The following is an 11,362-nucleotide window of genomic DNA, read 5'->3' as shown; positions in this document are numbered from 1 at the left end:
GATACTTGTGTTCGCTGAATTCACAGTGACTTTAGTAAAAGGCATCACAACGAACACACATAAACAGTGCAGGCTAAAGGCAGACTGTTCATCCAGCTCTTTCACCGCATACTGCATGCATGACACTAATTAAAAAAAAAAAACGCTCCTCCTATTTCTGCTTTGGAAAATGGTTATAACAGTACCAGTCTCAAGTCAGTCACCTTGAGCAGGGCAGCGCTGTGGTCGGAGCAGGGACAGCTGGGCAGTGGGAGTGCAGACTGAAAAAAATGCAGACCACCGGGACACTGCTCATTACTCCAGCTCTGATCCGCTGTTTACCAGGGGTCTAATCAGGCTCGTGTCTGCCTCCTTCCTGAACAGGCCTGAGATCCTATCTAAAGGGCCGCAGCCTTCTTACAGCAGCTCCCTGCTCCAGGTGGCCAGGCGGGAGTTCCAGACCAGCGTGGTCTCCTGGGACATTGATATAGCAGCCAAGTTTATTGGCGCTGGGGCCACCACGGTGGGTGTGGCTGGCTCAAGGGCTGGCATTGGGACCGTGTTTGGCAGCTTGACCATCGGTTATGCCAGGAACCCGTCTCTCAAGCAGCAGCTCTTCTCCTATGCCATCCTGGGTTGTGCCCTGTCTGAGGCCATGGGGCTCTTCTGTTTGATGGTTGCCTTCCTCACCCTTCTTTACCATGTGAGGCTCCGTAGGGGTCACCTACCCATCCCTGCTGCTTCGACTCCAGGCCACACCCAGTACTGGAGTGAACTGAATTTTACCATTAAACACAACGTTTTTCTAACTCTTCCCCTCCCCCCCCCCAAAAAAAAACAGTACCCGTCTCATGGGCTGTTGTAAGGATGAAAAGATTTCCAATATAAAATACTGAGTAAGTGTGGTATTATCAAGGGACTAGGTTCGTGGCTCCCTTATCCTTGTAACCACTAATCCATAAGTGGTTCTTTCTGATTTCCTGTCCTGCCATCTTCAGCAAGTTTACTTTATCTCCATTCATGAGGCCCACACAGTACACATTCTCAAGAGACATACTGTAGGTATTGCATCTACGAGGATCAGAAAGAGAAGAAACTAAGCAGTCTTCCTTCTTTCTTTCTTCAGAACAAGAAAACCCTGGTCTGGAGAGATGGTACAGGAGTTACAGCATTTTCCTGGCACAGAGTCAGCCCTGGTTTGACCCTCAGCATCACATATGGTTACCTAAGCATCATCAGGAATGACCCCTGAGCACAAAGCCAGGAGGAAACCCTGAATGCCGCCAGGTGTGACCCAAGATTAAATAAATGAGGGGGCTGGATAAATGTTACAGGGGTAACATTTGTCTTGCATCCCACCAATTTCAGTTTGAATCTCTTTTACCACATATGGCCCCGCGAACACTGATGGGGTCACTCCTGAGTACTGAACCAGAAATAGACCCTGGGCACTACCAAACGCAGGAAGTGAATTCATAGATACTCCTTTTGTTGTAATGCTTTATAACTTGTCTATATAGTAAAGTAAAGGCCCTCCCGTTGATCATCGATTTGCTCGAGCGGGCCCAGTAACGTCTCCATTGGAGACTTCGTTGTTACTGTGTCTGGCATATCAAATACTCTCGGTAGCTTGCCGGGCTCTCCGAGAGGGGCGGAGGAATCGAACTCGGGTCGGCCATGTTGGCTACGTGCAAGGCAAACGCCCTACCGCTGTGCTATCACTCGGCCATGTGTGTATAACATATATTATATGCATAATATACATATTATACACACGTACATGTGTTCTTTAAACTAGAATATATATAAACTAGTAGGGAATATATAAACTAGTAGGTACCTCATTTATTAATGAATTGCTATCTGGAAAAATAACAATACCCAAAATTGAACAGAATGTATTAGCAAGCATATAAATTGATACTCTTCTTGGGGGGAGGGCCCACACCTGGCAGCGCTCACACTACACTCCCAGGGTACTCTTGACAGTGCTTGGGAGACCATGTGATGTCAAGGATTGAATCCAGGACTCTTGCCTGCAAAGTCTGTGCAGCGCCAGGAATAATCCTTTAGCAGAAAGCTGGGAGAAAAGAAAATGTGTATGCTCTATGATTATATGTCTAAGAAATTACCTTAAGGAAACTAACAAAGATTCTGATTGCACATTCTTTGAGTTGGGATAAACCTGGATTTGAATACAAACACATCTCCTTACTAACAGTGTCAAACACTGTGGGCCTGTTTCCTAATCTGTAAAATGAGGATAAGCCGACAAACATCACAGAGTTGCGTTGGATGAGAAAATTCACACACATTGCCCAATATCTGGTAAACGAAAAGCAGATGGTAACTCTTGGTGTTATGTTAAACTCCCCTGCTTCTGTAGTCTGTTCAAACAGACGGACATTGCACACATACTGGCTTCCACTTTTCATGTCTTTATTGGGTGGGTATTCGCTCTCGTTATCCCTGAATCCTAGATTACTATATATTAAGTGTTGGGAATGGAAAGGTGGGGGGGTGGAGGGAGATAGTATCCCTGCCATCAGGGAACTAAATCTGAATGAGTCACAGGCGGAAAGGAACCAGAACAGAGTTATCAACATCAGGACGAGGCTCTAATGAAGAACCCAGGGGACAGCGAGGTGCTGGACATGCACTCTATAGCCGCGGCCGCCGGCTAGGGAGGTCACGGGAGCCAGGGAACCAGAAAGGGGAGCGGCAACGTCTCCAGTTTACAGTTTAGCCTCGGGTCGTGGCGTTGACTGGCTGTTCCCATGGTAACAGGTCTAGCCACCCTCGCGTGGCCTCTGTACAGCGTTTGAAACGCCAGGAAAGGCCACTTCCGCCCCCGCGGCTCGGGAGGCGCGCGGCCGCGGGGCTGGACGCCAATTAACCGAACTCGACGTCTCTGATTGGCTCAGGGGGCTGACAAGGGGCGGGCACTGGCAGAAAGGGGCGTGTCCTCCCGGCTCCCAGCCCCGTGCTCCGTGGGTCTCCCCGCCGCCGCCGCCACCGCCGCCGCCGCAGCCTCCTCCCGGGGCGGAAGTGAACCTCGCCGCCCCGGAAGTGTAAACTCCGCCGTGGTGCAGGTGCGGGTTTCGGCCCGGCGAGCTGCTGGCTGCTTGGAGATGCCGGGCGCCGCCGAACAGGGCTCGGAGCTGTCCGAGAGGATCGAGAGCTTCGTGGAGGCCCTGAAGCGGGGCGGCGGGCGGCGCAGCTCCGAGGACATGGCCCGGGAGACCCTGGGGCTGCTGTGCCGCATCATCAGGGACCACCGCTGGAGCAATGCGGGTGAGGCGCGCCCACCGCCCCCTATCCCGGGGCTCCCCGCGCGCCTTGGCCCCGCTCACCCTCTCACTCTTGTCTGTCTCTTCCCGCACCGCAGAGGAGCTGATGGATCTGATCCGCCGGGAGGGCCGGAGGATGACGGCCGCGCAGCCCTCGGAGACCACGGTGGGCAACATGGTGCGCAGAGTGCTCCGCATCATCCGGGAGGAGTACGGCAGGTGAGCCCCACGCCCGGGGTTGCCGACGGGGTTGCCGACGGGACCCCCTCCACCTCCCCCCCCCAGCCCTTCCCCGCCCCCCACCTCTCGGCCCCCGCCTCTCTCGTGGCCTTGATTAGCTCTGGGCAGGTCCTGTAGCTCGCTCGCTTCCTCCCCCCTCCACCTGGACCTCCCTCTTTGGTTCTTGTCGCCCTCCGTAGACTCCGTGGACGTAGCGACGAGAGCGATCAGCAGGAGTCTCTGCACAAACTCTTGACATCTGGTGGCCTGAGTGAGGATTTCAGCCTCCATTATGCCCAACTCCAGGCCAACATCATCGAGGCCGTTAACGAGCTGCTCGTGGAACTGGGTAAGAGTCGTGAGCCCAGGGGTGGACAGGACAAGGGCCAGGCAGGTGAGGGGAAAGAGGAGCCCGGAGGTGGGTCATCCTGGGAGAGAAGAGCAGCCCCCCTGCTCTTCTGGAGTTTTTGTCTGCCATCCAGCAGGACTCAGCTATCCCTCTCTAGGTCTCTGGACCCACCAGACCTCTGTAGAGTGCAGATCTGTTGGAACAGAGCCTCTAATAGAGAGGACCTTTCCTTTGCTTTTTTGTGCCCTTGGTGGTGCTCAGGGGTTGCGCCCTGCAGTGCGCAGGGGACCGTGCAGTGCCTGGGATCTGAGCCTGGGTCTCTTGTGAGCAAAGCATACACTCCAGCCTGTTGAGTTCTGTCCAACCTCTGGACCATTCCTTGCCTGAATGAATTGTCTTCAAAATCCACTGTAAGGAGTTGCCGTGGTGGTGGTTTAGGGGTAAATTGATCAGTAGGGGAGCTGCCTGAAGGAGGGCTGGCAAGAAGTTAGGAGATTAGAGATTCTGGGAGAGCAGGGTTTTAATAAAGTAGGCTAGTTCCTATTAAACCCATAAGCTCTGGGGGCTGGAGCAATTGCATAGCGGGTAGGGCGTTTTTGTCTTGCACGCGGTCGAGTTGGGTTCGGTTCCCGGCATCCCATATGGTCTCCCGAGCACCACCAGGAGTGATTCCTTGAGTGCAAAGCCAGGAGTGACCCCTGAGCATCGCCGGATGTGACCCAAAAAAGCAAAATAAATAAATAAATAAATAACCCATAAGCTCTGTCCTAGGTACTTGAGTGTGTGATCTGGGTGAGGCGCACACATACCTCTCCGTGCTCGATCCCAGCTGTCTCAGGGAAGCAGGGCCATTTCATCATTGCTTTATAAAACTGACTCTCCTTCATTGCAGAAGGGACCATGGAGAACATTGCAGCCCAGGCTCTGGAGCACATCCACTCCAACGAGGTGATCATGACCATCGGCTTCTCCCGAACGGTGGAGGCCTTTCTCAAAGAGGCTGCTCGTAAAAGGAAGTTCCATGTCATTGTGGCAGAGTGTGCCCCTTTCTGCCAGGTAGGGTAAGACGAGTGAAAAATGAGGGTCTGAGTGTCTGTGGAATTAATAAACCAACGCTGTGAAGAGAAAAATGGGGGGCGGGAGGGATTTTCAAGTTGTTAATGCTATGGATATTCTTAAATGTTAGTTTAAGAAAATTAGGTGAGCTGCTGGGTCCAAGAGAAGATAATTATTCTTTTGGGAATCAAAGGAAGAAGAGCTACCTTAGGTGTGACTGATGCTTGGGCTCATCTCACTAATCCCTGGGTAAATAATAGGTCTCTGAGAAAGGAAGTAGGTAAAGATGCGGGATGTTGTAAAATTAGGAGCAGCTACTGTCTTGTCATCCGCATCCAACTCTTTGAGCAAGTAGTAGTTCCAGTTCTGTGGCTGCTCCAGCACTGTGTGGAGTGTTAAACATTTATTAGGTTACCTGCGGCTTGTCTAAGGAGACTTGAGTATGGAGGGAGAGAAATAAGTCGTCTGTTGGAAATTGTGTGATGAATTTGCCTGTTATCACTGGATGGCATTGAGAATTCTTTTTTTTTATGCTTTTTTTGGGTCACACCTGGCGATGCACAGGGGCTACTTCTGGCTCTGCACTCAGGAGTTACTCCTGGCAGTGCTCAGGGGACCATGTGGGATGCTGGGAATCGAACTCCAGTCGACCGCGTGCAAGGCAAACGCCCTACCCGCTATGCTATCTCTCCAGTCCCAGCATTGAGAATTCGTATCTTGCTTCTTTTTCCCTGCATCAGTCTCTCTCTCACATTGCAGGGTCATGAAATGGCGGTTAACCTGTCCAAAGAAGGCATTGAGACAACCGTCATGACGGATGCCGCCATTTTTGCTGTTATGTCAAGAGTCAACAAGGTGAATGTTTTTGGAGGTAGAAAAAGTTGAATTTGTGAAGGTTAAACTTCAACATACTGATCCCCACTGGCCCCCTCTAATATCCACAAGGGGAAAAAAAGTTCTACCACTTCTGTTTTTATTGAATGTCTTTTCCCTTGGTCCATATCATTACGCCTCATTTGGAGTATACTCTTTATGGGGAAAGAATGGGAAAGACTGGAGTAGTTCTAAGCTAAGTGGGTAAGCTGCCTGGTGACAGTGGTAGATGGTGAATGAGGAAGGCTCCCAGCCTCTCAAGAGGTCTAAAGTATAAGTGTACAGAAGAGACAGAGTTAAGGGGGCTGGAGCAATAGTACAGGGGAGGAGGCTTCTGCACACAGCTGACTGGGTTTGATACGTGACATCCCATATGGTCCCCCAAGCACTGCTGGGAGTAACTCCTGAGTGTATAACCAGGAGTATATACTGAGCCACACCCACCCCTGGGCATTGCCAGGTGTGGCTCCAAACAGAAATGAGCTAAGGGTAGTGGATCTTAAGGCTTCCTACCCAAGGGATGTTCAGTTGCTCCCTGGGAATCCCCTCTTATGCTGGAACCTGAGCCAAGGATCCCTTTCCCTCTACTGGTGAGAGATCCCTCAGTGCTAAGCCTTCGGCCTGAGCATTCAGGTGGCCTGTTTCAGCCTCCACCCCCAGGGTGGCTCACATGTTTCTTCCTGTCCCAAAGGTGATCATTGGCACAAAGACCATCCTTGCCAACGGTGCCTTGAGAGCTGTGACAGGAACTCATACTCTCGCACTGGCTGCAAAGCACCACTCCACGCCCCTCATCGTCTGTGCGCCCATGTTCAAGCTTTCCCCGCAGGTATGTTGTCTCCGGCTCCTGGCCATGAGAGAAGGCAACCCAGGTGTGGGCTTGAACTCTGGGCTGTCAGGTGGCTCACTCTGGAGCTCATGTGTATCTTTACCCGGAGTGTATCTTTATCTGATGTGTATCTTTACTAGGAGTCGACTGATGGATTAAACCCAGCAGAGGTATATTAAGCCTCCGAAGTCTAAATCCAGGGAAAAACATTTGATAGCTATAAACTCTCACTTTCAGGAACTCAGAATTGGAAGGTCAGGACAGTACTTAGTGGGAAAAGTTCCCATTTTCCTTTGCCACGGGTCAGCCTCCTTGTCCTGACCTTTTCTAAAAATGCCAAGCCAGTTGGAACTGGGACTGTAGTATTGGTTTTGTCATAGATCCAGGGAGGGTATTCTGTAGCCTGAATAAAAGCAGTTACCAAGAGAGAAGAGCTATTTCATCAGCGATAGAAACTATTTGTTTTGAAAATACCAACCTATTTATAGGTCTCTGTTGTAAAATTTTTTGGGGTTTTTTTTTTGTTTTGTTTTGTTTTTTTATGGAATGGAGGAGGTTTGGGGCCATGTCCAGCATGGTCCAGCAGTGCTTGGGCTGTTGTTGGCTCTGAACTCAGGGATCCCCAAAATACACATTTTTAAGTGGCTCATTATGCTTGGAGTTTCACCTCAAAAATACAGGGTCAAAGAGATGAGACAGGGGTTAAGGCACTTACCTTGTATGTTGCCAACTCCAGTTATATCCCTGGCATCACCACAAAATATGTATTTTTTTAAGTGGTTCATTGTGCCTTGAGTTTCACCTCAGTTAAAAAATACAGGATTGGGGCTGGAGTGATAGCACAGTGGTAGGGCGTTTGCCTTGCATGTGGCCAATCTGGGTTTGATTTCCAGCATCCCATACAGTCCCCTGAGCACTGCCAGCACTGAGTGCAGAGCCAGGTGTGACCCCTGTGCATCGCCGGGTGTGACCCAAAAAGCAAAAAACAAAACAAAAACAAACAGACAAAAAAAACAGAGTTGAAGAGTTATTACAGGGGTTAAGGCACTTGCCTTGCACACAGCTGCCCGGGGTTCAGTCCTCAGCATCCTTAATGGTCCCACACTTATCAGAAATTATTCCTGAGTGCAGAGCCAGTGTAACCCCTGAGTACTGCAGGGTATGGTCTAAAAACAAAACCAAAAATGTGTATTTTGGGGCTAGAACAATAATACAACTGGTGGGCATTTACCTTGTATGTAGCCAACCCAAGTTTGATTCGTGGCATCTTATATGGTCTCCAAGCACTGCCAGGAGTGATTCCTGAGTGCGGAGCCAGGAGTAACCCATGAGCATTGTTTGTTGTGACCCGACCCTCCCCCCCAAAAAATGTATATTTTAGGGGCCAGAGAGAGAGTACAGATGATAGGGTGCTTGTCTTGGATGTAACTGACCTTGGATCTATTCCTGACACCCCATCTGGTCCCCTGAGACTACCCTGAGCATGGAGCCAGGAGTAATTTCTGAGCACTGACAGGTGTGACTCAAACAGAACAACCCAGAGTGATTCTGGTGGCATTAGTGTACTCATAGCACTGTCCACCACCACCGCGGTCTCAGCATGTCTCTGTCATCCCAGAAAGCAGGTGCTCAGGAAATGATCACTTGCTGCTTTTACTTAGCATAAAGTTTCCCCAGTTAGCCCGCGTTTAGTGGCATTCTGTCCTCCTTCAGCCGAGAAGCATGCCTGCCGTGCTCACAGGGCTCAGGTGGTGTTTTTCTTTTGTAATTGAGCGATAACCCAGCGTATGGGTAGACCCCAGTATATCGGTTGCGGGTGTTGGGATTGTTTCCGCCTTTTGACTTTTATGCGTAATAACTGCTGCCTCTTTTGTCTGTCAGCTTCTCCATGACCATGTTTCTTTCTATTGCTCTTGGGCATAAAACTGGAAGTGGAATTCTGTGGTCTAATTCCTGTTCTCTCCTCCAGTTTCCCAACGAAGAAGATTCGTTCCACAAGTTCGTGGCTCCCGAGGAAGTCCTGCCTTTCACAGAAGGTACAGATGTCGGCACGAACGTACCTGCAGCTTGGCCCTTTGGTTTGGGGGCGACACCCAGCAGTCCTTGGGGGTCACTCCTGGAGGTGTTCTGGGGAGAGCCATATGGGATGCTGGCCATCTAACCTGGGTTAGCTGTGGGCAAGGCTAGTGCCCTACCCACTCTGCTATCTCCCTGGCCCCTGCTCTTTTGGTTTGACCTTGGCGTTGGTGGGATTCAGTGCCGTCAGGTTAGGCTCGACGTCCTTCAGTGGAGACTGTTCCTGTAGCACCATAGAGGGGCGGGGGTTGATACTCATGTTCGTTTTGTTCTGAGTCTCCCATTTAAGCGGGTCGGGTCACCCAGCGTAGATGGGATTTGGCTTTGCTTGCTGGAGATTCAGGCTGGAGCCCCGTGGGGGAAACGTGCTTGTTTCAGGTGACATGGCTCCCACCAACGGGAGTAGGCCCGGAAGCGTTCCTCCGTAGAAAACCCACCTGTTGCCCGAATACCTTGGCTTGTTGGGGTCCTCTTCTCTGGCTTCCGAGGCCGCTGTGTGCAGTGAGCCTGTTGCCTTGACCTCGAACACCCTTGGGGAGTCCAGCGTGGATCCAAGGGTGCCCATTTTTTCTGGTCATTTATTCAGTCATTGATTCAAGATGCATTTACACTACTACACCCCGGGTATCCAGGCTGCAGGCTCAAGAGATAATGCTCTAGGGATAGAGCACTCAGTGGGGAATATGCAAAGGCCCTGCTCCCCCCACAGCTGACCTTCCACTGCAGGAGACAGGGCAAGGCCAGGGGGTTTGAGGAAGAAATATACAGATGCTCTGATAGAAAGGGGCAGGGATTTTAAGCAATGTTTCCCAGGAGAGTGTTCCTACCGCCGTGCCCGGGGATGCCGGCACTATGTAGGGGGATGATGGTCATCTCGGGTGCATTGGGAGACACTTTCTCTATTACATAAAGAAGTTAGAGTTTCAGGGAACATTCTGAGTGTTGGGGTTTTGTTGGAGGCAGCTGTTGGTGGTGGTGGTTGTGTTTGATTGTTTGTTTTTGCGGGGCGGGGACTGGGAGCTATTTTCTGAAAAGTTGAGTGGTAGGAGCTAGTGAGAAGTGCAGCAGGTAAGGCACTTGCCTTATGGCCGACCCAGGTTCAATCCCTGGTCCTTGAGCCCCACCAGGAGTAAGTCCTGAGTACTGCCAGGTATGGCCCCAAACCCCAGAAAATTAAACAGAGAAGTGGGTGGTAGACCAGGTAAGTCTGGGAATTTATTATTGTTTCATTTTTGGGTTTGAGGACCATACCTGGTGATGTGTGAGGCTACTCCCAGTTGGTTTTTCTGGCGTCTCTCCAAGTGGTGTTTGGGGGATCATATGACACCAGGGATCAAACCTAGGCCTCCCACACACAAAGCTCGTACGCCAATCCCTTGGGCCATCTCCCAGGCCTGCAGTAACCTCTGGTGTGAAGGAGGCAGTTCAGCTGTGTCCTGAGCGAATAGAGCTGCCGGGTAGGAATGGGGGGAGTGTGTTTCCCAGCTGTCTGGGCCAGGGGCTGAACTAGGGATCAGCTTCCCCTTCTGGCCAGAGAGTAAGGAGCAAGGAGGGGAGGGCCCAGGTTCAGGCGAGTGTAGTAGCTGTCGTAGGCAGGGGCCTGGCCTGGAAGGCTGCATTCCTTGGCGCCAATTGTATTTTAAGGCTGAGACGAGGCCTCTTGGTGGGTGGGTGGGGGGAAGGTCTGCAGGGAGGACACTTGCACTGTGCTTCTTCTGGCCTGCACTTGGCTGCACTTGCCTTCGGCCGGGATGGGGGTGGGGGGGGACGGCAGCGTGCCTCATCGCTCCAGAGTGCTGGGAGCAGCCTCCTCAGCTCTCTGTGTGGTTGCCTTTCAGGGGACATCCTGGAGAAAGTCAGCGTTCACTGCCCCGTGTTTGACTACGTGCCCCCAGAGCTCATCACCCTGTTCATCTCCAACATCGGGGGGAACGCCCCCTCCTACATCTACCGCCTGATGAGTGAGCTCTACCACCCGGATGACCATGTCCTCTGACCGCTGCGTGGCCCCACCTCAGCCGAGGGGTTCCTGCGCTGCCGCTGCCCACACACAGCTCCCCGGGACTGGGGGCACGAACTGCAGTTGACCTAACAAAAGCCGATGCCGTTTCCTGCCGTCTGGAGTCAGCCCATAAAAAGGGACACACATTCAGGACTGTTTGTGGCCTTTCAGGTTGGATGGAGCAGCAGGGCTTGACCTATTGATTCTGGAGCCTTTTGGTGACCCCGGGCCACGGTGCAGGAACTTCAACTTTATGGCTCAGTGGTGTGTAAAACATAACACCGAATACCTTGCCAGAGCACAGGGGTTTTTGCTCAGAAATGGCTGCCACACTTTTTCTCTAGGTCGTGCCAATAAAAGCTGCTCAAAAGTTCCGGCGTGGGTTTATTTATTGTTCTGCTCTGATGGAATTGCCCGAAACGGCAGCAGCGGGCCTCTTTGTGTGTTTTCATAGAGGGCTGTAATTAGAGGTTACAGTTTAAAACAGAGAAATGCAAGTATTTACAGTTCCCTTTATAATTCACTGGAAATGATCCCAAACAACTTGTTAGCAGTCTTAAGACAGTGGTTCCAAAAACTCTCTCATCATCAGAATCATCTGGGAAGTTTAAAAAACCAGATGTACTCTTAAGGTGGCTCCGTTGCACAACGGGAGTGCACTGGACTTCTAAAATACATATACAGTCTTT

At 51.2% G+C, this 11,362-nt stretch overlaps 1 protein-coding gene and 1 pseudogene across 1 annotated transcript; both read left to right on the top strand.

The window, feature by feature from the left end:
• The first annotated feature begins 203 nt into the window (after positions 1 to 203).
• On the top strand, positions 204 to 3,054 carry LOC130041274 (ATP synthase F(0) complex subunit C1, mitochondrial-like; annotated as a pseudogene).
• Positions 3,023 to 11,047, top strand: EIF2B2 (eukaryotic translation initiation factor 2B subunit beta). Its single transcript, XM_056133620.1, has 8 exons — positions 3,023 to 3,273; positions 3,368 to 3,488; positions 3,689 to 3,837; positions 4,730 to 4,893; positions 5,653 to 5,748; positions 6,458 to 6,595; positions 8,565 to 8,631; positions 10,510 to 11,047. Exons 1-8 carry the CDS (start codon positions 3,111 to 3,113, stop codon positions 10,665 to 10,667), a joined length of 1,056 nt encoding a protein of 351 aa, XP_055989595.1. The 5' UTR covers positions 3,023 to 3,110; the 3' UTR covers positions 10,668 to 11,047.
• The last annotated feature ends 315 nt before the right edge of the window (positions 11,048 to 11,362 follow it).

This window comes from Sorex fumeus, unplaced genomic scaffold (genome assembly GCF_029834395.1).
Source record: "Sorex fumeus unplaced genomic scaffold, SorFum_2.1 ptg000098l, whole genome shotgun sequence".
Classification (NCBI taxonomy): domain Eukaryota; kingdom Metazoa; phylum Chordata; class Mammalia; order Eulipotyphla; family Soricidae; genus Sorex; species Sorex fumeus.
This window is presented reverse-complemented; position numbering and strand designations above follow the sequence as displayed.

Coding starts and splice junctions, on each gene's coding strand:
- EIF2B2 (XM_056133620.1), top strand. CDS start 3,111: ATGCCGGGCGCCGCCGAACAGGGCTCGGAGCTGTCCGAGAGGATCGAG. Junction 3,274..3,367: donor CCACCGCTGGAGCAATGCGG/GTGAGGCGCGCC, acceptor CCCGCACCGCAG/AGGAGCTGATGGATCTGATC. Junction 3,489..3,688: donor ATCCGGGAGGAGTACGGCAG/GTGAGCCCCACG, acceptor CGCCCTCCGTAG/ACTCCGTGGACGTAGCGACG.